This window comes from Cervus elaphus, chromosome 29 (assembly GCF_910594005.1).
Source record: "Cervus elaphus chromosome 29, mCerEla1.1, whole genome shotgun sequence".
Classification (NCBI taxonomy): domain Eukaryota; kingdom Metazoa; phylum Chordata; class Mammalia; order Artiodactyla; family Cervidae; genus Cervus; species Cervus elaphus.
This window is the reverse complement of record NC_057843.1, coordinates 1,557,567-1,583,713: the sequence shown is the minus strand read 5'-3', so window position 1 is coordinate 1,583,713 and position 26,147 is coordinate 1,557,567. Positions and strand designations below refer to the sequence as shown.

At 39.1% G+C, this 26,147-nt stretch overlaps 1 protein-coding gene across 3 annotated transcripts in view; it reads right to left on the bottom strand.

Annotated features, from left to right (window-relative positions):
* Positions 1 to 1,356: 1,356 nt before the first annotated feature.
* Positions 1,357 to 26,147, bottom strand: part of MFSD14B (major facilitator superfamily domain containing 14B) — a 121,425-nt gene continuing 96,634 nt past the window's right edge. For all 3 annotated transcript variants that reach the window (XM_043890847.1, XM_043890846.1, XM_043890848.1), the window contains 6 exons: positions 25,782 to 25,895; positions 21,503 to 21,574; positions 7,333 to 7,445; positions 5,764 to 5,861; positions 3,848 to 3,990; positions 1,357 to 3,132 (listed from right to left, as the gene is read on the bottom strand). In XM_043890847.1, the coding sequence (XP_043746782.1) occupies positions 2,881 to 3,132; positions 3,848 to 3,990; positions 5,764 to 5,861; positions 7,333 to 7,445; positions 21,503 to 21,574; positions 25,782 to 25,895 (792 nt within the window). In that variant the 3' untranslated portion in view covers positions 1,357 to 2,880. The remainder of the gene's footprint in view (positions 3,133 to 3,847; positions 3,991 to 5,763; positions 5,862 to 7,332; positions 7,446 to 21,502; positions 21,575 to 25,781; positions 25,896 to 26,147) is intronic.

Sequence of the window (26,147 nt, the reverse complement as noted above, 5' to 3'; positions counted from 1 at the left end):
AACAGGTTAATATTCATATTAACCTAAAAGTGAAAACCATCCAAATACCAAATGATATTATCAACTGATAAGTGAATAAAGGAAAATTCCATTTTGTGCATTTTGTATATGTACAATATAGAATATTCACCCTTAAAAAGGAATAAGATTTGACACATGATACAACATGGATGAACCTTGAAAACATGCTATTTGAAAGAAGCCAGACACAAAATGTCACATACTGTATGATTCCATTTATATGAAATATTCAAAATAGGCAAATCTACAGAGAAAGTATATTACTGGTTTCCAGGGGATGGGGATGGGGAAATTGGTAGTGATTGCTAATGGTGATGGGGTCTATCTTTTGGGATGATGGAAATGTTCTAGAATTGATGCTAATAGTTGTACAATTTTGTGAATAAACTAAACATCACTGAATTGTACACTGTGGAATAGTTAAAATGGTGACTTGTATCTCAATATAAAAAATCTACCTAAGTTTAAAAAAAATTGTGACAAGATATACCTAATTAAATGGATAATTTTAACCATTTTAAGGTTAGTTCAATGGCATTGAGTACATTTACTCATTGTTGTGCAACCAGCCTCACCATCCATCTCCAGAACTTTTCTTGCAAATCTCTGCAACTCCATGGGACTGTAGCCCACTAGGCTCCTCTGTCCATGGGATTTTCCAGCCAAGAATACTGGAGTGGGTTGCCATTTCCTTCCCCAGGAGATCTGCCCGACCCAGGGATCAAACCCATAGTTCCTGAATCTCCTGAATTGCAGACAGATTCTTTACCACGGAGCCACATGGAAAGCCCAAAACTGAAACTCTATCCATAACTTCCCACTTCCGTTTCCCCCAAGTCCTGGCAACCACTATTCTACTTTCTATGTGAATTTGACTAGATATTTCATATAAGTGGAATCATACAGTATTTGTCCTTTTGTGACAAAAATATGAGTCCTGCTTATTTCACTTAGCATAACATCTTCAAGGTTCATCCATGTTGTAACATGTGTTACAATCCTTTTAAAGGCTGAATAATATTCATTTGTGTATATACCATATTTTCTTTATCCACTCACACAACAATGGACACTTGAGTTCTTCCACCTTTTGGTTACTGTGAATAATGCTGCTAATAAACATGGGTGTATAAGTAACTGTTTGTATCCCTGCTTTTTAAAAAATTTTTAAAAAGTTGTGAACTCACTTTGAAGATTTTGAAATGAAACTAATTTTGAAAATACACATATGTTTTGCATTAGCTTAAGGACCAAAAACTTATTTTAGCTGAAAGTCACCCAAAGGAGAACCTAAAGATCAATGGTACCATTTGCTTTAAAGAAATACAAAAGACATAAAAGTATCCATTGCAAATTTATTATGCATTAAGAAGCTTAACTTAAAAACCAACAGCATAGTAAAAAAAGATATGTTATCTTTGTTCATAGCAGAACAGGTTTCAAAATATATTTTCTTTTAAATGTATTCAGTCAGTACACAATCCTTTATAAAAGTTGTATATATATTTTTTCTGTCAATACTTTCATTATATTTATAAATACAAGATTTACACAGCACCCCATCAAAAAAATTAAAACTTTATGATATAGCTACATATATTTCATACCTACAAAACTTTCAGAGGAGTGCTACGTTAAAGTTGGGCCCTAGTTAATGCTCCACTTACTCGTGCAGCAAAACACACATAAATCTAAAGTTTTCTTTGTCCATAAAACATCTTGAAAAATTAGCAAGACACTTGTGAAACTGAGCTTCTTAAACCCATATTTTAGAAAGGGATCTGCTGTGCATATTCCTATGAGATTCAAAAGGCAGATAACAGATGAAAACAAAGGCTGAAAACAAATGCCTCCATAAAACAGTTAAGGTGGGGATGTGATGAATGAGAAACACCGAAAAGCAGGACACAGGATATGTGGGTGGGAGTAAATAGTAATAAAACATGACGTGAGTCTAAACTGGGATATAAACTCCACTGGTATCCAGTTGCTAACTCTCATCTTCACTTAGGAATGTTTACATTGTTGAAAACGTTCTTACAAGCACCCTCCAATTTCTATGTTGCCACCAGAATGCTTGATGTATGTTTTTCTTCTGTAAAATAACCATGGATCTAACCAAGACATCAGGTCCAGGAATCTGAACTGCTAGTTCTTCATGATTTAGATTTATTAAAAATTTTTCCTTCCTCTGGTAAAGGTATTAAATAATACTAATCAATATTGTTACTATCCAGAGGTATATATGCTGAATTTCATTCTAGCCAAGAATAGGAAGCAGAGAAGGAAAGGAGATAAGACTAGATTTTTGCTGATCTTAGAACAAAGGCAACAGATCCCTGACTGAGTGACTCCTGAAGCAGCCTCTTATAAACAGCTATGGGATAAATGCACACAGTTCAGAGGAACGGAAGAGGAGAAAATATGGGATTTTTTATCTTAAATTTTGTCAGAGACAGCAGTTGTATTAGAATCCTGCACCTTTTGAAAAGGACATGATCACTCCTACACTGACATTATTAAAGGAAAGCCATCATTTCTACCACAGGTGACTTCTTCTATTTGAGTCTCTGAATGTGGATCCCAGAGAACTTTGAGAGTTGCATATTATTTGCAGGAAAGTATAACATTTCAAATCTTAATTAGTTCTAACGTATAATGGAAGGAAAAGGAAAAGAATGGTGGAAAAGGAACAGGAGGAGGAAGGGGAGGAAGACGGAGGGATAGAGGTGGTTACTTCTCAAACTCAGCCCTGAAGGATGCCACTAGTATCTCCCCTCCAGCACCATGAAGTCTCCATGTGGTGTGGCTCCCCCATGACTCTCAGAGGTGGCGTCCACAGAATCCTTTCTGCAGAATTCACAGCTCAGTGCACTGATGCCCAGGCTCTTCAAGGGAAGAAAGCTCCCAGATGCTGCTGTCCTGAAGCAGTGGCTCAATGTCCTCATCACTGCCCCGTTCTGGAGTGCTGGCCAGGCTGCCACTGATACTGCTGCTGTGTTTTTGAATTCCACTGCCTTTACTGTACTCAGGGATGAATACAGCAACCAGGAAAGACATAAAAACTATACACGCCCCAAACAAAAATGGCGGGCCTGGGATGACAGCTCCCTGGTGGGTGTGGAAGCAAATGAAGATGAAGAATTTGGTTAGCCTTTCAAAGTGAAATTAGTACTGGATAAACCAAAAAAATAAAAAAATAAAAACCACACCATTGAAAAGTGAGTTATTTTCTCATTAGCAAATGTTCATTAACTGTCATGGCAAATTCTAACAAAGTCTGGTGTCTGGAATAAAATGGAGGGCAATTAATCACTGCTTTATGCACCACTTCCTGACAGCTTAACCAAACATGTAAGCAACAGCTGTTTATCTCTAATCTTGCCCTGAGAACTGAGATCATGCAGTCTGTATACGTAAGAACATTAACTCCAGTTTTGTACAGAAATCTATATTAAACATAGACTGGAAGGAGGGAAATAACAGCAAGTAAAAGGTAGAAAGAGCACTTTAGCTCAATTTGTAGCTGGAAGTTTAGGTCATTTCATCTTTTATTTGGCCTGAGTTTCACCAGAGGATAGCATTTTGACCAGAGAAATGATGTAGGTAAAAATAGAATCTGAACAAAGGCAGGACAAATATTTTACATAAGACATTATCACTGAAATGATCCCTCCCTAGTCCCAAGAAGCAATGAACACAACACTTACTATTGTCAAATACAATAGTAATATTATAAAACTAAGAACACTTTCTAAATTTAAGGTCACAAGATTTTGCTCTCATCAGATACAACTGTTAAAAACTAGTCTTATTACCAAATTACCTGTAGGGCAGCATTGTTAGAAATCAATTCTGGTTCCAACTCAGTCAGTTCCACATGGAACATGTAGAATATGAAGCCATACAAGGCTGGTCCCAGTCCATTACAGAGTCCTCTTATTCCAGTTATGATACCCTGGGCAACTCCTAAGTCAGAACAAAGAGAAGGGAGCCAGTCTTCTCAGAAAAGCATCTCAAGATTGGAGACTTAAGAGCCCTTTCTTCCAAACTATAAAATACTGATTAAACTGGACTGAGTACCCATCATACTGATATCCATTCATTGTACAAATGCTTCCTTGTCCTTTTCTATGCCCTTATAATGCTGTCCTCACTATCTGTCCTAAGGATCTACAAGGATATGAAATGACACCGATGTTTCTAAAATCCCTTTGAGGCTGAATTCCCCCTGAACAACAGATCTTCCTATAAACAGGGAATGATAAAATGAAAAATTTTAATACTCTCAATTTATAGGCAATTTCTACTTTTTTGTGGATTGAGATTTTCCTCTTCTGCTTATTTAATGGTGCTTTTACAATAAAAATCTGTCCTTTGCCTCTTGTATCCCTGCCCAAGTGTCAGTCCATAGGGGTCCTGAATCTGTGTGCTTCCAGCACCTTCTGACAGATTCTGTTCCTCACAGTGATCGCTGTACTCCAAGTACACCTGTACTGAAAAATCCCAGAAGTGTCAATTTCTAGGTATCTCTGGTGTCTCATGTGGCAGGTAAAAAATTAGCCTGAATCATGAGATGGATGTTTCTGTAAGTCAAAAACGGTCAAATATAATTCAACCTAATATACTGTGTTCTAATAAGTTTATATATTGACATTTAGAAACATCTGTATTAATACCATGTAAGCATAAAAAAACCCAAAGCAAATTCATGCAGTGAGAGACAAAGATAAGAGTCTCTAAGAGCCAAGGCAATGCCCATCCTTCACAGATAGCTCATGCCTTTACGTCAACCACACCTCTCAAGGATGCAGTCAACTAAGTTACCGTAACCAGGGTAACACACAGATTTGAGGTCTTCAAATGATACTGCTATATTTAAAATAGATAACCAGCACAGATCTGTTGTAAAAAAAAAAAAAATTTAAAAACAAAAGTAGATATGAGTAAAATGGCTAATTTCCAATGTGAAAAAAATAAGTGCAACCAATAAACTATCCTTTCCAATCTAGTTTTTTTTAATTGAAACTTTATAAAGATCTCTAAGACATAAAATTTTTTTTCTTCCAAAATTCACTATTTCCTGACTATAGTCAGGTAAACCACTAAGTGATGGAGAAGGAAAATAATTTTAGCAGTAAGAAGTATCTGACAGGGAAGCCAGAGGCACAAGAAGGATGAAGAGTCTAGACATTTACAGTGCTACTCTACATAATCATCTCACTTTGTCTCTCACTCTGCATCCAATTATCAAGAACTACACAGATTTATCTGCTCTTTATCTGCTCAAAGAATCATTTTCTAAGCTGAGTAAATAATGGACTTTAAGTGATTCCAAATTAAAGAAACTTCAGTGATTATAAGTGATTAAATAAAGGGCTCATGGTTTTTCTAGCTAGTCTATCATTATTTAACAGATATTTGTTAAAATATGAGTATAGTCTAGTAAATTCTGATGGTAACATAAAAGAAGAGTCAAAACTGAAAAGAGAAATTAGATAGTTGTATTTCTAAGTATTCTGACTTGCTGTGTCCAGATTTCAAAAAGGAGTATAAAATCAAAGCAGGAAGGAGAAGAGAATTTTCCTATTTGCCAATGTAAAGAGGTATGGTTGCTCGGCAGGGACCACACAGCTGTAACCTGTTTCTATGCTGACGTGGAAAGAGGCTCCGAGATGCTCATGCTCCTGGCAGGTACATCCCCACCGAGGGAAAGAAACAGTGGGGGGACAGTGGCCTCACCTTGCTGATTTGACTCTGCGTTCTGAGAGACGAGGGTACTGACCGCTGGAAACGTAATGCTGGACACGGCGGCCACAATCCCTGCTGCCCACATCATCCTGCAATGACAGGTCAGGCTGTGGTCAGCGGCAGGCCAGCCCCAGTGACGGTGCTGTTCAGAGGACAAGTGGCAAAAGCACAAATTGCTTTCCGTTGTCTTGCATTAAGTTGTATTTATTTTTTTCCTCTTTGAAAATTGTTTTTTTTTTTTTTTTTAAACCTAGAAAGTTACACAGCACACTGTTAATACTAATACTGATCACTTCATGAGCTGGGAAAGCTTCATTTCTTTATCTTACCTGTCAAAATATGTTTTTCTTCCTGGTTTCTCTATTGCCATCTTTAAATGCAAGCTCAATGAAATTCAAAAGGATTTCTTGTTTCTATAAATCCACATTTTTTCTCACCAATTTTCCACTTTTCTCTTTGTACTTTTCAAAGGCTGACCTCCAAACTGCCCTTAGGCTGCTCAGGTTTTCACCCTCAATAAAGTGTGCAACCAACAGAAAAAAACGGAGGCCTGAAGTTCAGGATGACATCTTGCAGACTTCCAAGTCTGCTTCCTTTAGACCTGCATCTCAGTGAAAGGAGCCTATGTTCCTTTGAACTTATGTGTGTGTTAGTATTAAGCGTGAGTGTGAGCAAAGTCCAGTGCCAACTGAGCTAGAAACCTGTTTGGCCAAACTGTCTTGGGGATGACAAGAATAACCTTACTTAAAAGGAAAAACCCTTTAGGTCGACAGAATCAGCTGTTGAAACAAAGTTCATAGGACTAAAATAAAGGTTTCCAAGAACAAGAAGAATCTACCACTAACCACCTAAAGCATTTCAAGTTCTAAACTGTGTCATTCATCATTTGGTTGTAAAATAAGGACCAAGTCAAACATTTTAAATGAAGATATGAACCATAGTATTTGGTAATAGGCACATAAGGAAACTTGCCACACAAAAAAACAGCACTCACTTCTTTTCATTTTTTCTTATTCCACAGGGCTTAATTTGACTTGCTTTCCTATTAACAGGAATCTAATTGTTAGAAGTAATAAGACTGCCTCTGGGTACAGAAGCTTTTGGAGGAGATCTTAGTGTTCATCTAACTCACATACTTTATATTATAAAGATTATGTCACTGTCCAATGTTACTCAGCTAATTATAGCAGTAAATCCTGCCATAATCAGTCATTTTTCCTTGTTTTCTTGTTTTGTTTTTGACTATACGTGCTGTCACCAAAAACTGACAAATATGTTTAACAATTAGGCATAAAACTTTCTTTTGGAGGGTTGGAGAAAGAGACACATATATTTAGTTAAGTAACATCTCACTGAAAGCTTGCTGAGGTGAAGGCAATCTGTCTGAATAAAGTGGAATTATCTAGCTGTACCCTTCCTCAAACTAAGGCTAAAGAGTTTTTGAAATTGTGAATACACTATGCTAGTAAAATAACTCCTGCTTCTTTTGCATGAACACTCAGCTAATTGAAGCTCCTCTAAAAGATAAATCTGTCATGAGAATCTATCGGAGAGACTTACCATGCTTGAGATCCAAAACCATACCAGGCTAGCTGGAACATCTGGAAGCCTAAACCAAGGAGAACAGTGTTCTTATTCCCTAATGCTCTCATCAAGCTAGTAAGAAAGACCGTCTGCAAAGCAAAGGGGATAATCATTAGAAATCATATAAGCACAGAGATTTGATGCAAGCTCTGTGAAAAAGCCCATTAATGGTGACCAAGAACCTCTAATTGCAGCCCACTTGACCTGAGACCTTGGAAATCACACAGAACTGATGCAGCTCTAAAAGCAGTGAAGCTTCAAGGACTTCCCAAACTGACTTGGGCTCAGGGCCTCCAGCCTCCTCCCAAAGAATCTGTTTATGTGTTGCTTCTTGTTGTTCAGTCACTAACTCTTCGACCCCATGAACTGCAGCACATCAGACTTCCCTGTCCTCCACTATATCCCGGAGTTTGCTCAAACTCATGTCCACTGAGTCTGTGATGCCACTGAACCATCTCATCCTCTGTTGCCCCATTCTCCTCCTGCCTTCAATGTTTCCCAGCATCAGGGTCTTTTACAATGAGTTGGCTCTTTGTTATCAGGTGGCCAAAGTATTAGAGTTTCAGCTTCACTCCTTCCAATGAATATTCAGGGTTGATTTCCTTTAGGATTGACTGCTTTGACCTCCTTGTAGTTCAATTGGTGGGAGTTAACAGTTTCACAAAGTTGGATTGATACAAATATGATTTTAACAAATATAAAATGTGTTAGTCACTCAGTCCTGTCCAAGTCTTTGCAACCCCATGGACTATAGCCTGCCAGCCTCCTCTATCCGTGGAATTCTTCAGGCAAGAATACCAGAGTGAGTTGCCATTCCCTTCTCCAGGGGACTTTCCTAACCCAGGAATTGAACTCGGTCTCTTGCACTGCAGGCAGATTCTTTACTGTCTGAGCCACCACTCTGCTAAAAATTAGGTGAGACAGACTGAAAGGGGATAAGATAAAAGATGAATTTGGGCTAACTAACCAGAGTTAATATTAAAAAACAAAAAACAAAATCATAAGCAACTTGAAAGTTTAACATAATTTACATTGACTGATACAGTTAAAAAGTAAAAGGCGTTTATCAGAATGTATTCCTATGAGGTATATCAGTTCTAGTATTTTGGGAAAACAATTTTGTGGCATTCTCATTTCTCTTCCAGACAGACTTATCACAGAAGAGCATTCCATATGGCCTACCATGCTTTAAAACAGCATATAGCCTCATCATGAATCCCAGCCTTGTGGTGAAGGGGCCTGCATAACTCAGTGAAGCTATAAGCCATGCCCTGCAGGGCCACCCAACACGGATGGGTCATAGTGAAGAGTTCTGACAGAACATGGTCCACTAGAGGAAGGAATGGCAAACCCCTTCAGTATTTTTGCCTGGAGAACCTCACGAGCAGTATGAAAAGGCAAAAAGATATGACACCAGCAGATGAGCTCCCCCAAGTTGGAAGGAATGCAATATGCTACTGGGGAAGATCAGAGGGCAATTATGAATAGCTGCAAAAAGGATTAAGTTGGTTGGACAAAACAGGACTGACACTTAGCTGTGGATGTATCTGGTGATCAAAGAAAAGTCTGATGCTGTAAAGAACAATACTGCATAGGAACCTGGAATGTTATGTTTATGAATCAAGTTGGACGTAGTCAAGCACAAGATGGAAGAGTGAACATCGACATTTTAGGAATCAGTAAACATCGACATTTTAGGAATCAGTAAACTAAAATGGACAGGAATGGGTGAATTTAATTCAGATGACCATTATATCTACTACTGTGGGCAAGAACCCCTTAGAAGAAATGGGGTAGCCCTTATAGTCAACAAATGAATCCAAGACGCAGTACTTGGGTGCAATCATAAAAACAATAAAATGATCTCAGTTCATTTTCAAGGCAAACCATTCCAATATCACAGTAATCCAAGTCTATGCCCCAACCACTAATGCTGAAGAAACTGGAGTCAAACAGTTCTCTGAAGACTTAGAAGACCTTCTAGAACTAACACCAAAAAAAGATGTCCTTTTCATTACAGAGGACGGGAATGCAAAAGTAGGAAGTCAAGAGATATCTGGAGTAACAGACAAGTTTGGCTTTGGGAGTACAAAATGAAGCAGGGCAAAAGCTAACAGACTTTTGCTAAAAGAACACACTGGTCATAGCAAACACCCTCTTCCAACAAATTAAGGGATGGCTCTACACATGGATTTCACCAAAGAGTCAATATTGAAATCAGACTGATTATATTCTTTGTAGCCAAAGATGGAGAAACTTTATACACTCAGCAAAAACAAGACCTGGAGTGGGCTGTGACTCAGATCATCATCTCCTTATTGTAAAATTCAGGCTTAAACTGAAGAAAGTAGGGAAAACCACTGAGCCATTCAGGTAAGATCTGAATCAAATCCCTTAAGATTATACAATGAATAGATTCAATAGATCTGATAGAGTGACTACAGAACTATGGATGGAGGTTTGTAACACCGTGCAGGAGTCAATGACCAAAACCATCTCAAAAGAAAAAGAAATGCAAGAAGGCAAAGTGGTTGTCTGAGAGGGCTTTACAAATAGCTGAGGAAAGGAGAGAAATGAAAGGCAAGGGAGAAAGGGAGAGATATAACCAATTGGATGCAGAAAATAGCAAGGAGAGATAAGAAGTCTTTGTCTCAGTACATCAGCAAATTTGGAAAACTGAGCAGTGGCCACAGGACTGGAAAAGGTCAATTTTCATTCCAATCCCAAAGAAGGGCAATGTCGAATAATGTTCAAACTACCATACAATTGCACTCATTTCACATGCTTGCAAGGTTATGCTTAAAATCCTTCAAGTGAGGCTTCAGCAGTACATGAATCAAGAACTTCTAGATGTTCAAGCTGGGATCAGAAAAGGCAGAGGAATGAGAGATCAAATCGCCAATACTTGATGGATTATAGAGAAAGCAAGGGACTTCCAGAAAAACATTTACTTCTGCTTCACTGACTATTCTAAAGCCTTTGATTGTGTGGAAAACAGCAAACTGTGGAAAATTCTTAAAGAGTTGGGAATACCAGATCACCTTTCTTGTCTCCCAAGAAACCTGTATGCAAGTCAAGAAGCAAATTTAGAATCGGACATGGAACAACTGACTGGTTCCAAATTGGGAAAGAAGTACATGAAGGCTGTATCTTGTCACCCTGCTCATTTAATTTATATGCCAAGTATATCATGAGAAATGCTGAGCTTGATGAATCACAAGCTGGAATCAAGACTGCTAGGAGAAATATCAACAACTTCAGATATGCAGATGATACCACTATAATGGTAGGAAAGCAAAGAGGGACTAAAGAGCCTCTTGATGAGAGTGAAAAAGTTGGCCTGAAACTCAACATTAAAAAAACTAAGATGAAGCCATCCAGTCCCATCACTTCACAGCAAATAAAAGGGGAAAAAGTGCAAACAGTGACAGATTTTATTTTCTTGGGCTCCAAAATCACTGCGGACAGTGACTGTAGCCATGAAATTAAAACACACCTGCTCCTTGGAAGGAAAGCTATGACAACCCTAGACAGCATTTTAAAAAGCAGAGACAATGCTTTGCTGACAAAGGTCCGTTATAGTCAATGCTATGGTTTTTCTGTAGTCACATATGGATGTAAGTTGTGTCATAAAGAAGGCTGGGCACTGAAGAATTGATGCTTTCAAATTTGGTGCTGGAGAAAACTCTTCAGAGTCCCTTGGACTGCAAGGAGATCAAACCAGTCAATCCTAAAGGACATCAACCCTGGATACTCATTGGCAGGACCGATGCTGAGGTTGAAGCTCCAATACTTTGGACCCCTGATGGGAAGAGCCAACTCACTGGAAAAGATCCAGATGCTGGGAAGATTGAAGGCAAAAGGAAAAGGGGGCTGCAGAGCATGAGATGATTAGATAGCATCACTGACTCAATGGACATGAATTTGATCAAACTCTTGGAAATAGTGGAGGACAGAGGAGCTTGCGTGCTGCAGTCCACAGGGTCATAAAAGGTTGGACATGACTTAGCAACTGAACAACATAGCTATTTCAGGGAAATAGCCTCTCTGCAGTCCCATACAATATAGTGAATGTACCTATGCATATCAATGAATTAACTCGAAGCACATATGCCCTTTTTGTGGTCCTGTATTTATAAAAGATGGGGGTATATTTAATTGCTGTTCAGTTGCCTAGTCATGTCACACTCTTTGCAACCTCATGGACTACAGCACACTAGCCTCCCTGCCCCCCACCATCTCCTGAATTTGCCCAAGTTCATGTCCATTGCATTGGTGATGCCATCCAGCCATCCATCCTCTGATGCCCTCTTTTACTTCTGCCCTCAATCTTTCCCAGAATGAGGGGCTTTTTCCAATGAGTCTGCTGGGCACATCAGATAACCAAATACTGGAGTTTCAGCTTCAGCACCAGTCCTTCCGAAGAGGATTCAGGGTTGATTTCCCTTAAGATTGATTTGTTTGATTTCCTTGCTGTCCAAGGGACTCTTAGGAGTCTTTTTCAGCACCACAGTTCGAAGGTATCAGTTATTTGGTGCTCTGTCTTCTTTACGGTCTAGCTCTCACAACTGTACATGATCACTGAGAAGTCCACAGCCTTGACTATACGGACCTTTGCCAGCAGGGTGATGTCTCTGCTTTTCAACATGCTGTCTACGTTTGTCACTGCTTTCCTGCCAAGAAGCAAATGTCTTCTGATTTCATGGCTGCAGTCACCATCTGCAGCGATTTTAGAGCCCAGGAAGAGGAAACTCTCACTACTTCCACCTTTCCCCTCTAACTGCCATGAAATAATTACATACAATCCTAATGTACTGACTTAGCACACTTCTTCAGTTTTGTGGATAGCAAAAATTGTAATATTTACAAATTTTCACTTCTGTTTTTCCCTTTCACTATTTTTCAGTATTAAAATAATATTGAAACATTCTTCTGGTTAATTTCAGAATAGTGGAGAAAGACTATAGTTGGTGGCTGTAAAAGCAAATTTTTATGTGCCAAACCCATGCATTAGGGGTAACCACACATATTCTAAAAACCACTAGAAATTTCTATTAAATTCCAAAAGGAACAAGATGTTGGAGAAGTAGGTGGATGTGGAGTACATCTCTCTTCATGGATACATCAGGAACACACCTTCAGACACAGCAGTACTTGCAGAACACCAGCTAAGAGCAGACAGGAGGACCTGACCAATGGAAAAGAACATATAGAACCACACAAAACTCAGCAGGACGAAGCAACTAGCAGCGAAAACTGGAGTGTTAGTAGGACTGGATCTGTCCTCGGCAGGTGGGGAACTGAAGCAGGGGTCCGATCCCCACATCAGGGCAATTGTCTGAGTCAGAGGAGAAACACTTAAGGCTGAGAGTGAAGCAGCTGATCTGTGGCAGCCTAAATGGAATGAGAATCAGACTGTCCCTGCCGCAGCCATATATAGCCTGGACAGGGATGCAGGTCCCCTGGAAGGCACAGCAGCTGGGAGTTGGGAGTCTAGGGATTGCAGAGCAATCCCAGGGCGAGTGCTGCTATTGACGGCAGAGACACAGGCTGAGGGGCCGTGAGGGAGGAGTCTGTGGTGGGAAATGCCTGTGGAGGAAAGCAGGCGGCCATGGATGCAAGGCAATACTGCTGAGTTACGCCTACAGGGTGAAGCCATCACCACAGCCCTCTCCCCCCACACACCAGCATCAGCACAGAACAATAGAGAGGCTGGCCCGTCAAGTGCCTGACGCACTGCACTACAGAGCAGGACCCCACCCAGGGGGCCCATCAAGTGCCTGATGCGCTGACCTACAGAGCAGGACCCCACCCAGGGGGCCCCTCAATGTGCCTGACATGCAGATCTACAGAGCAGGACCCCACCCAGGGGGCCCCTCAATGTGCCTGACGCGCTGCACTACAGAGCAGAACCCCACCCAGGGGGCCCGTCAAGTGCCTGACGCGCTGACTTACAGAGCAGGACCCCACCCAGGGAGCCCCTCTATGTGCCCGACATGCAGACCTACAGAGCAGGACTCCAGCCAGGGGCCCCTCTATGTGCCTGATGTGTAGAACAGAGAAGGACCCCAGGCAAGGGAGCCCTCTAAGTGCACGAATGGATGGAGCTACAGAGAAAGAATATCTAAAGCAGCCTTCTGATCACCAGCTACCAGAGGCTTGAAAAGAGACTCTGATAGGACCATAACTCCTGTGACTGAGGCAGTCCATGTCCTTGCACACTTGGCGCTGCCAAGGTCCATGGGACCTAGGCAGATGAGCCACCTTCATGCTCAACCCTCAATGGGCCGAGTTGCCACAGGAAAAAAAAGTCTTGCATCTATGAACATGGGATTGCTTTGGTTGTGTCCAACTCTTTTTGACCCTGTGGACTGTGGGCTTCTCTGTCAGGGGGGTTCTCCAAGTGAGAATACTGGAGTGTACTGGCCTATACTGGCTGTCATATCCTTCTAGAGCACTATATTCCTGCTGCCCTACACACCAACTCCCCTGAGTACCTGGTGCTGCCAGAGCCCCTAAGACCCGAGCAGCTGCACCACCTCCACACCTGGCCCTCACAGGGGCAGACCCAAGTCCTCCAGGGCAGCCTCAGGAGCAAACCCCAGTGGAGGACCCATTCGCAGTGGTGGAAATAAAACCACAATTGAAACCCAGGGGGAAGCGTGGCTGAGGCGGAAGACCCAAAACCTTCCCACCAGCTGTATAAGCTGCAGATTAAATCCACATGATCAACTAGGCAGATTCTGTGCCTGTGGAATATAAAAAAGGTCACTGAGAGCTCCCGCAAAGAGAACGCACTAGTTCTGACAGCTGTGACCATCTGAGGTAGGCACGCACAGCAGCAGGGCCGGACTAGAGCCTGAGCGGCCCCGCAGGGTTCAGAGACCAGAGCAATGTGGAGGGCGTCTCACAGAGGTGAGGTGGACTATGACTCCCAGCAAGGGAAAGGATGCTGACAGCAGATACTCAATGGATACATTTATTATTCTTATATTTCGATTAGCTCTGTAGTTTCTTTTGGATTCCCCCCTCTTCCCTCCCTCTATTGTAGTTGTCAATTTTATTAGCAATATGAAACCTAATTAAGCTTTTGAGTTTTTCTTTCAATCACACTTAATCACACTTTTTTATTGCTGTTATAAACCTCTGGGTCTACATTGGCCTTTTGCAGTTTTGTGGTGTTTTTTTTTTTCCTTCTCTTTTTCCTCTTTTTATAATTTTAGCTTAAAAATTTTTTAAACCTATTATCTTTTCTACATTTATTCCTTTGTTTGCCTTTCCTACTGTTCTTTTCCCCTTGAACTTAATATTATATATATAAACCTTTCTTATCTACCTCTATTTAACTTTACCTTTCTTTCTTTCCTTTATCTGACCATATTTGTTGGTTTTGTTCTTATTGCTTTATTCCCCAGTTGGTACCTTGCTTTAGTTTTGTTGTCCAGTTTGTGCTCTAGTTAGTTTTGTTCTTAACTGGTAGATATCATTTTTGGTTTCCTTTGTTCACCAGGTCAATCTACTGTAATGTTTTTGATTTTGCTCATGCGTGTATATGTATATGTGTATATTCCATTATGCTAATTAATCTTTGCTTGATTTTGTAACAGGCATTTGTGTGGGGTTCATCTTTGGTTTATCATTTGTGGTATTTGTTTTAATACCATTTAGCGCCATAAAAACCCACCTATGGAATCTCTGTTCTGGCCAGAGATCGAGCCTCGTGCCTTCGGAGCGGGAGCACCGACTCCAAGACCCTAGACTACCGGAGAACTCCTGACCCTAGGGTGTATCAAATAGTAAGAACTCCCACAAAGGAAACCACTTGAATACAAGAACCAGCATCACCCAACCACCAGCAGCATTCTGTGCAGGACACCTGATCCAAACAACAAACAAAACAATACAAACCCAGTCATCAGCAGACAGGAGTACCAACTCACTCAGCCTTGCCCATCAGAAAAAAAAAAAAACTTAGCGCAAATCTTACACTATATTAAGCCTAAACAAACCACTGGACGAACCTTAGGAGGGCAGAAACCGAAACTAAGAAAGAATTCAACCTTGAAGCCTGGGAAAAGGAGACCTCAAACACAGTAAGTTTTTTTTAAAAAAAGAAAAGGCAGAGAAATACTGCACACATGAAGGAACAAACTAGAAACACAGAGTCCACATAAATGAGAGGAAATCGGCAACCGACCTGAGAGAGAACTCAGAATAATGACAGCAAAGGTGATGGAAAACTTGGAAAACAGAATGGAGAAAATGCAAGAATCAATTACCAAAGACCCAGAAGAATTAAAGAATACACATACAGAGACAAACTACACAACTACTGAAATTAAAAACACTTTAGAAGGAATCAGTAGCAGAATATCTGAGGTAGAAGAATGGATCAGTAGTTGGAAGATAAATTGGAGGAAATAACTTCTGAAGAGCAGAATAAAGTAAAAAGAATGAAAAGAACTGAGGATAGTCTCAGAAACTTCTGGGACAATATCAAATGCACCAACATTCAAATTATAGGAGTCGCAGAAGAAGAGAAAAATAAACGGGATGAGAAAATTTGGAAAATTTCCCCAACATGGAAAGGGAAATACTCAATCAAATTCAAAGAGAGGTGCAAAGAGTCCCATACAGGATAAACCAAGGAGAAACACACCTAGACACATACTAATCAAACTAAAAATGATTAAACACAAGGAAAGAATATTAAAAGCAGCAACGGAGAAGCAACAAGTAACATACAAGTGAAACCCCATACATTTTAACAGCTGATCTTTCAGCAGAAACTCTGCAGGCCAGAAGAGAATGGCAGGATATATTTAAAGTGCTAAGAAGAAAAAATCTACAACCAAGATCACTCTATCCGGCAAGGATCTCATTCAAAATTGATGGAGAAATCAAAAAGCTTTTCAGACAAGTAAAAGTTAAGAGAATTCAGTACCACCAAACCAGTTTTACAACATATATTAAACATATACCTATATAGTCAGGAAATGTAAGAGAAGATAGGGATCCACAAAAACAAGCCCCAACCAATTAAGAAAATGGCAATAGGAACAAATATATCAACAATTACTTTAAAAGTAAATGGATTAAATACTCCAACCAAAAGACACAGACTGGCTGAATGGATATAAAAACAAGACCCAAATATATGCTGTCTACAAGAAACCCACTTCAGACCTGAAGACACATATAGACTGAAAGTGAGAGGATGGAAAATATATTCCATGCAAATGTAAAACAAAACAAAGCTGGAGCAGAAGTCCTTATATAAGACAAAGCAGTCCTTAAAGAATATTACAAGAGATAAGAAAGGACACTACAGATACATCAAGGGATCAATCCAAGAGGAAGACATAACAATTTTTAATATCTATGCACCCAACATAGGAATACCTCAATATGTAAGACAAACACAAACAGACATGAAAGGAGAAATTGACAGTAACACAATAAAGTGGGAGACTTTAACACTCAACTTACAAAATGGACAGATCAACAAAACAGAAAATTAATAAGGAAACACAAGTCTGAAATGATACATTAAACGAGATGGACCTCATTGATATCTTCAGGACATTCCATCCAAATGCAGAAGAATACACCTTCTTCTCAAGTGCACATGGAACATTCTCCAGGATAGACCACATCTTGGGTCACATATCAAACCTCAGTAAATTCAAGAAAACTGAAATCATATCAGTGTCTTCTCTGACCACAGTGCTATGAGACTAGATTTTAATTACAAGAAAAATACTGTAAAAAACACAAACACATGGAGATTAAACAATACATTTCTAAATAAGCAACATGTTACTAAAGAAATCAAAAGGGAAATCAAAACATTCACAGAAACAAATGACAATGAAAACATGACAACTCAAAACCTATGGGATGCAGCAAAAGTAGTTCTAAGAGCAAAGTTTATGGCAATACAATCCTACCTCAAGAAACAAAAACATCATATAGACATCCTAACGTTACACCTAAAACAACTGGAGCAAGAACAAAAAGAGAATCCCCCAAAAGTAGCAGAAGGAAAGAAATAATAAAGATCAGAGCAGAAGTAAATGAAAAAGAAATGAAAGAAACAATAGTAATGATTAATAAAACTGAAAGCTGGTTCTTTGAGAGGATAAACAAAGTTGACAAACCTTTAGCCAGACTCATCAACAACAGAAGAGAGAAGAATCAAATTAACAAAATTCGAAATGAAAAGGGAGAGGTTACAACAGACAATGCAGAAATACAAAGGACTGTAAGACACTATTATGAACAAACAAATGGCAATAAAATGGATAACCTGGAGGAAATGGACATATTCTTAGAAAAGTTCAATCTTCCAAGAATGAACCAGAAAGAAAGAAATTATGAACAACCCAATTACAAGCACTGAAATCGAAACTGTGATAAAAAATCTCCCCAAAACCAAAAGCCCAAGACCAGACGGCCTCATAGGTGAATTCCAGCAAATGTTAGAGAAGAGCTAATGCCTATCCTCCTAAAACTCTTTCAAAAAATTCCAGAGGAAGGAACACTTCCAAACTCACTCTTCAAGGCCACCATCACCCTGATACCAAAACCAGACAAAGACAATACACAAAAAAGAAATCTACAGGGCAATATCACTGATGAACATAGATGCAAAAATCCTCAACAAAATTTTAGCAAACAGAATTTAAGAACACATTAAAAAGCTCATACACCATGATCAAGTTGGGTTTATTCAGGGATGCAAGGATTCTTCAATATATGTGAATCAATCAATATGATACACCATATTAACAAATTGAAAGATAAAAACCATATGATCATCTCAATAGGTGCAGAGAAAGTCTTTGAAGCAGAAAAAGTATTTGACAAAATTTAACACCCATTAATGATTAAAACTCTTCAAAAAACTGAGCACAGAAGGAATCTACCTCAATATATTAAAGGCTATATATGATAAGCCCACAGCAAACATGATTCTCAATGGTGAAAAACTGAAAGCATTCCCTGTAATATCAGTAAAAAGAAAAGAGTGTCCACTCTCACCACTATTATTCGTATTTTTTAAGCCTTAGGACCAGCAATCTGAGAAGAAAAAGGAATAAAATAAATCCAGGTTGGAAAAGAAGTAAAGCTCTCACTGTTTGCAAATGACATGATAGTATACACAGAAAACCCTAAAGACACTACCAGAAAACTACTCTAGCTAAACAGTGCATTTAGCAAAGTTGCAGGAAAAAAAATCAATACAATAAAATCACTTGTATTTGTATATACTAATAATGAAAAATCAGAACAAGAAATAAAGGGATCAATCCCATTCACCATTATAATCAAAAGAATAAAACATCTAGGAATAAACCTACCTAAGGAGACAAAAGAACTGTACACAGAAAACTATAAGACATGGATTAAAGAAATCAAAGATGACATAAACAGATGGAGAGATAGTCTATGTTCCTGGATAAGCCAAATCAATATTGTGAAAATGACTATACTACCAAATGCAATATACAGATTCAATGTGATCCCTATCAAATTACCAATGGTATTTTTAACAGAACTAGAACAGAAAATTTCACAATTCATATGGAAACACAAAATACCCCGAATAGCTAAAGCAGTCTTAAGAAAGAAAAATGGAGCTAGAGGAATCCACATTCCTAACTTCAGATTATACTACAAAGCTACAGTCATCAAGACAGTATGGTATTGGCACCAAAACAGAAAGATAGACCAATGAAAGAAGATAGAAAGCCCAGAAATAAACCCATGCATCTGTGGGTACTTTACTTTTGACAAAGGAGGCAAGAACATACAATGAGGCAAAAACAGCCTCTTCAATAAGTGGTGCTGGGAAAACTGGACAGCTACATGCAAAAGAATGAAATTAGAACACTTCCTAATGGCATCCGGTCCCATCACTTCAAGGCAAATAGATGGGGAAATGGTGTCTGACTTTATTTTTTTGGGATCCAAAATCACTGCAGATGGTGATTGCAGCCATGAAATTAAAAGACGCTTACTCCTTGGAAGGAAAGTCATGACCAACCTAGACAGCATATTAAAAAGCAGAGACATTACTTTGCCAACATTGGTCCATCTAGTCAAGGCTATGGTTTTTCCAGTGGTCATGTATGGATGTGAGAGTTGGACTATAAAGAAAGCTGAGCACTGAAGAATTGATGCTTTTGAAGTGTGGTGTTGGAGAAGACTCTTGAGAGTCCCTTGGACTGCAAGGAGATCCAACCAGTCCATCCTAAAGGAGATCAGTCCTGGGTGTTCACTGGAAGGACTGATGCTGAAGCTGAGACCCCAATACTTTGGCCACCTGATGTGAAGAGCTGACTCATTTGAAAGGACCCTGATGCGGAAAGACTGATGGCAGAAGAAGGGGACGACAGAGGATGAGATGGTTGGATGGCATCACCAACTCAATGGACATGGGTTTGGGTAGACTTCAGGAGTCGGTAATGGACAGGGAGGCCTGGCGTGCTGCGGTTCATGGGGTCACAAAGAGTCGGACACGACTGAGTGACTGAACTGAACTGAACTGAACTAACACCATACACAAAGATAAACACTAAATGGATTAAAGACCTAAATGTAACACCATAAACTATAAAACTCTTAGAGGAAAACATAGGCAGAACACTCGAGAACATAAGTCAAAGCAAGATCCTCTATGCTCCACCTCCTAGAGTAATGGAAATAAAAACAAAAGTAAACAAGTGGGACCTGGTTAAACTTAAAAGCTTTTGTACAGGAAAGGAAACTATAAGCAAGGTGAAAAGACGAACTTCAGAATGTGAGAAAATAATAGCAAATGAAACAACTGACAAAAGATTAATTTCCAAAATATACAAGCAGCTCATACAACTCAATACCAGAAAAGCAAACAATCCAATCAAAATGTAGGGAAAAGACCTAAACAGACATTTCTCCAAAGAAGACACACCGATGGTTAACAAACATATTAAAAGATTCTCAGTATCACTCATTTTTAGAGAAATGCAAATCAAAACTACAATGAGATATCACCTCACACAGGTCAGAATGGTCATCATCAAAAAGTTTAACAATAAATGCTGGAGAGGGTGTGAAGAAAAGGGAACCCTCTTGCACTGTTGATGTTAATGGAAAATGACATAGCCACGATGGAGAACAGTAGGAAGAAAAAACTAGGACTAAAACCACCATGTGATTCAGCAATCCCACTCTTGGGTATATACCTTGAGGAAACCAAAACTGAAAAAAAACCCCCATGTACTCCAATGTTCACTGCAGCACTATTTACAATAGTTAGAAGAACATGGAAACAACCTAGATGTTCATTGACAAAGGAATGGATAAAGAAGTTATGGTACATATACATAATGAAATATTACTCAGCCATATAAAGGAATGTATTTGAGTCAGCTGTAATGAGATGGATGAACCTAGAGCCTATTATACAGAGTGAGGTAAGTCAGAATGAGAAAGATAAATATTGTACACTAACGCACATCAACAGAATCTAGAAAGATGGTACCAAAGAATTTATTTAGAGGGCAGCAAAGAAGAAACAGACATAGAGAATAGACTTATGGACATGGGGAGAGGGCTGTAGAGGGTGAGATGTAGGGAGAGAGTAACATGGAAACTTACATTACCATATGTAACATAGATAGCCAATGGGAATTTGCTGTATGTCTCAGGGAAATCAAACAGGGTCTCTGCATCAACTAGAGGGGTGGGATGGGGAGGGAGATGGGAGTGAGGTTTAAGAGGAAGGGAACATATGTATACATATGGCTGATTCAAGTTGATGTTTGACAGAAAACAATAAAATTCTGTAAAGCAATTATCCTTCAATTAAAAAATTAATTTTTAAAAAATGCATATTAAATTCCTCCTAAATCACAACCTCCAGATTTTATTAAAAAGAGAATAATTCTATGATCTGTATCCACATCAGTGGATACAGTGGGTATGATACTGTTCATAACTATATAACATGCTACCATGGCAGGGAAGGAGTGGAACTGATGTAGGGGTGCAAGAGATCTTCATGAACATTTCTTTGCAGCTTCCTGTGAATCTATAGTTATTTCAGATTAAAAATGTTAAAAAAAAAAAAAGTGGGGTGGATGGGTAAAATAACACTTACCTGAGCCACAATAGACAGAATTCCTACCATAGCTATGAAAGCTGCAATTTTAACAGATCCAAATCCTATGACCTGTGAAAATGAACACATTTTGCAATATAGACATTATATAAATAATAAGAAATGTTATGTTCCATTAAAGCTATAGAATAAAATAGTTGAGGAAAGTTCATGAAACCTTGACAATGGAAATTTAGGCAGTGCTGAAAGCTAAACCTACTTAACCAATAATTTATAGCTACATCTGTCATGAGAAATCACTGTAAGCAGGCACAACTTAAGATAACTAAGATTAGCTACTAGTACAATATTTCTATTACAGGTCTCCCTACTGTTTTCATATGCTTTCCCCCCTACAATCCACCAAGAGCTATGTAACATTATCCACTGCTAGGGAAAAAAATGAAGAAAAGAAAAATTTGATTTTTGATGCTGTCAACATAGAATATGTTCACTTGGAAAGTTAAGTGGCTCTCAACTTTGGCTGCACATTAAAATCATGTGGGCAACAGAGAAAGGGAGAAGGGAGAAAAGAGATGCTGGAACTCACTTGATATCAATTAAATCAGACTCTCTGGGCCCAGACACAGGTATGTTTTAAAAAGCTCCCATGGTTATTCCTATGGAGCAGCCAAAGTTAGCTAGCAATGATTTCTAAGCCTCTTAATCTTAAGAGTAGCTATGAAATGCCTGAAACATTTAAGTTTTAAACATCAAGTTTTTAAAGTTAGTTTGCCATCTATTGAAACTACAAAATCCAGAAAAAAACTTTAAAAACTATTATAAATAATCTTCACACTTCATAAATGATTATCCTGCTTCAAAGCACACAATTAGCTAGTGAAAGAGAGCCAGAACTTCTGGTTCCCAAACCAGTGCTGCTGGCATTAACACTATTCTATTACTCTCCAACTGAACGCAATTAAAAAAATTGGAATCTATGGTGGTGGTGGGTCAGTTGCTAACTCATGTTGACTTTTGCGACCCCATGGACTGTATGTAGCCCACCAGGCTCCTCTGTCCATGGGACTTCTCAGACAAGAATACTAGAGTGGGTTGCCATTTCCCTCCCTAGGGGATCCTCCCAACTCAGGATGGAACTCACGTCTCCTGTACTGCAGAGTCCTTACTGTTGAGCCACCAGGGAAGCCCATATATGTATTTTTTAATTGAAGTACAGTTGACTTACAGTGCTGTGTTAATCTGTGCTATATAGCAAAGTGACTCAGTTATACATGCTATACATTCCTTCTTATATTCTTTTCCCAGGACACTGAATATACAGTGTGCCGTGTACACTGTGCTATACACTAGGACTTTGTTGTCCATTCATTCTATATGTAAACGTTTGTGTCCACTAACCCCAAAAACCTAGCCCATCCCCCCTCATTCCCCCAATAAATATATTTCTAAAACAGCTTTACTGAGGTAGAATTAAAAATACTATACAATCCACCCATTACAAGTGCACAATTCAATTCAATGGTTTTAGTACTGACATGGGCTTCCCTGGGGGCTCATATGGTAAAGAATCTGTCTGCAGTGTGGGAGACCTGGGTTCGATCCCTGGGTTGGGAAGATCCCCTGGAGGAGGGCACAGCAACCCACCCCAGTATTCTTGCCTGGAGAATCCCCATGGACAGAGGAGACCAGTGGGCTACAGTCCATGGGGTACCAAAGAGCTGGACACGACTGCGCAACTAAGCACAGTACAGTATTGATACCGAGTTGGGCGATTATTACCATGATCAACTTCAGAAGATCTCATCACTCTTCAAAGGAACATGGCACCCCATTAGGAATCCCATTCCCACAACTCACCCCACCACCCAGTCAGTAATCCACTTCCTGCCTCTCTGTATTTATTTATTCAGAGCATCTCCTACAAAGGGAATCGTACTATATACGGTTCTGGCTTCTTTCACTTGGCATAACATTTTCAGAGTTCACCAATGTTGTAGCGTGCATCAGCACTTCATCACTTTTTATTGCCAAAGAAAATCTGTACATTGCATTGTACAGATGTACCATGTTTGTTGATCCATTTCATCAGTTAATAGGCAGATAAGCTGTTTCTACTTTGCTTCTACTTTTTTGGCTGTGTGAATAATAATTTGTGTTAAGAGTTTTTGTACAGATATGCGTTTTCAATTCTCTTGGCTATATACCTAGAAATAGATTTGCTGGGAACCCTATGTTGGCCACTTTGAGGAACCACCAGGCTCTTTTCCACAGTAGCTACCCCCTTTTACATTCCCACCAGCATGTATGAGGGTTGCCATTTCTCCATACCCTAGGTTGTCGTTTTGTTTTTTTTTATTACAGCTTTCTTAGCAGGTGTGTTTCATTTCCTTGATGGGTAATGATGTCAGCCATCCTCTCATGTGCTTATTGGCCATCTGTATATTTTCCTTGAAGAAGTATGTATTCAAAATCTTTTGCCTACTTTTTTAGTTGAGTTATATGTCTTTTTATTATTGAATAAAGTTTTAAATATATATTGGATAGAAGTTTCTTATAAAATAGACGATTTATAAGTAAACACAATTTAAACTAAAAATATATGTGTATGCTAATTATATGTGAGTTTTAAAAAGTGAGCATAAATACAGAATAACAGTTATTCTGACTCGTTTTAACTGTTGTTGTTGACAGTGATATAAGCATATGTATAGGAAAAATGGATGGAGAAGAAAATATTCACTATTGTTAACTATACATGTGAAGAAAGTTGACTTTTTTTTACTTTCTTCCTTGGGCTTTCCTATTTTTCCTATATTATTTCCCACATTAAATGTACATTTAATGATGCATATGTAATTTTCCACATTTAACACCTGGGCTTCCCAGGGGGCGCTAATAGTAAAGAATCCACCTGCCAGTGTGGGAGATGCAAGAGACATGGGTTTGATCCTTGGGTCAGGAAGATTCCCTGGAGTTAGGAAAAACCCCACTCCAGTATTCTTGCCTGGAAAATTCCATGGCAGAGAGCCTGGCAGGTTACAGTCCGTGGGGCCACAAAGAGTTGGACACAACTGACTGACTGAGCACGTGTGCACACACACACACACATTAAACACAGTATCTTACTACTTTTCCCTCTAAATCTCCAGCATCCTCCAACCATAAATGAGTAAAACAAAAAAAGAACTGCTTGAAAAAAAAGCTTTATTTAAATGTGCTACCATATAAAATATAGTCTCATACTCTCAGGAAAACTATGAGTGGCAAACTTAACAAATTTTATTTGAAATATCTCTAAAAATAGAGGAATTTGTCTTACGGGGAGGCTTGCTCTGACAAAGTGGAGTAAACCATTAGGAGAAAGACTTCCAGTGAAATCAGTGAAAGACCAAGGCAGGATTGCAATGAAAGGCAGTTCAGATCTCAGCAATCCCAGAGACCTGAAACAGCAGTTGGAAAAGTAAACGTTTTTTAATTGCCTTAAGTCAATTCCCTTTTGGGGGAAAGTATGAAGCATAAACTTTTAAAGGGAGAAAAATCAGAAGACAGAAAAGATTACTTTGGTCATTATTTGTGACCTACCTTGAAGTCCACAGTGGTGTTTTTTTGTTTTTAGTGGGGAGTGTGTGTGTTGGGGGAAGGAGGGGGTGGTTTGCAACATGTGGGATCTTACTTCCCCAACCAGGGATCAAACCTGCATCATCTGCACTGGAAACATGGAATCTTAACCACTGGACTGCCAGTAAAGTCCCTACAGTGGCCTACTGTAGATGGCTAAGCAAACTGGATGTGATCAGACCCAGGGGTCACGGTACTTCTGAAATAAATTTTACCTCTCTGAAATTTAATGAGTATTATCAAAGATTTAATACATTCTGTTTCTACTAATTCTTTCTGTGTAATTCTCATAATTCTCAAGGAAATTTTTCCCACAGTAAACATTTTATTTTAAAAAATTATTGTACTAGAGGTCTCCTGACTGCTAATTATATGTCAGCAGCTACATTTACAACTAGAAGTAAGTTAACACAGTTTTTCCTCTTACAGCACTGTGTGCTTAGCCGCTCAGTCATGTCTGACTCTTTGTGACTCCATGGACTGTAGTCCACCAGGCTCCTCTATCCATGGGAATTCTCTAGGCATGAAAACTGGAGTGGGTTTCCATGCCCTCCTCAGGGGATCTTCCCAACCCAGGAATTGAACCAAGGTCTCCTGCATAGCAGGTGGATTCTTACCAGCTGAGCTACCCAGGGTTTTTCCATAAAACACTTCAAGACAGATCCCAATCTCTGATTTTCTGGCATTCCTTACTCACCTGCCTGAGATAGAGAAAAAAACTTGAATACTGTCCAGCTTCAGGAAGGTATGAAAGAAAAACAGTGATGCAGATTAATAAAATGGTAGAATCTTTTCCAACTTTCTTCAGTGACTAGAAATAAGCAGAAACAGAAACATAAAAAGCAAATAGATACTGATGTCACTGATATTCTGGGATATCAGCTTCACTGTTTTTTGATTTCTTAAGGTGGATAACAAAATATGAATGGATTAAAAAAGGAAGTGAGCCTTAACATTAAATCTATTACCACCTCTCTAAGGACATTACAAGTCCTAATTTCAGAGGTACATATTTCAAATATTACAGCCTTTTCTTTATAAAAAAATTTTTTGCTCATCTTTG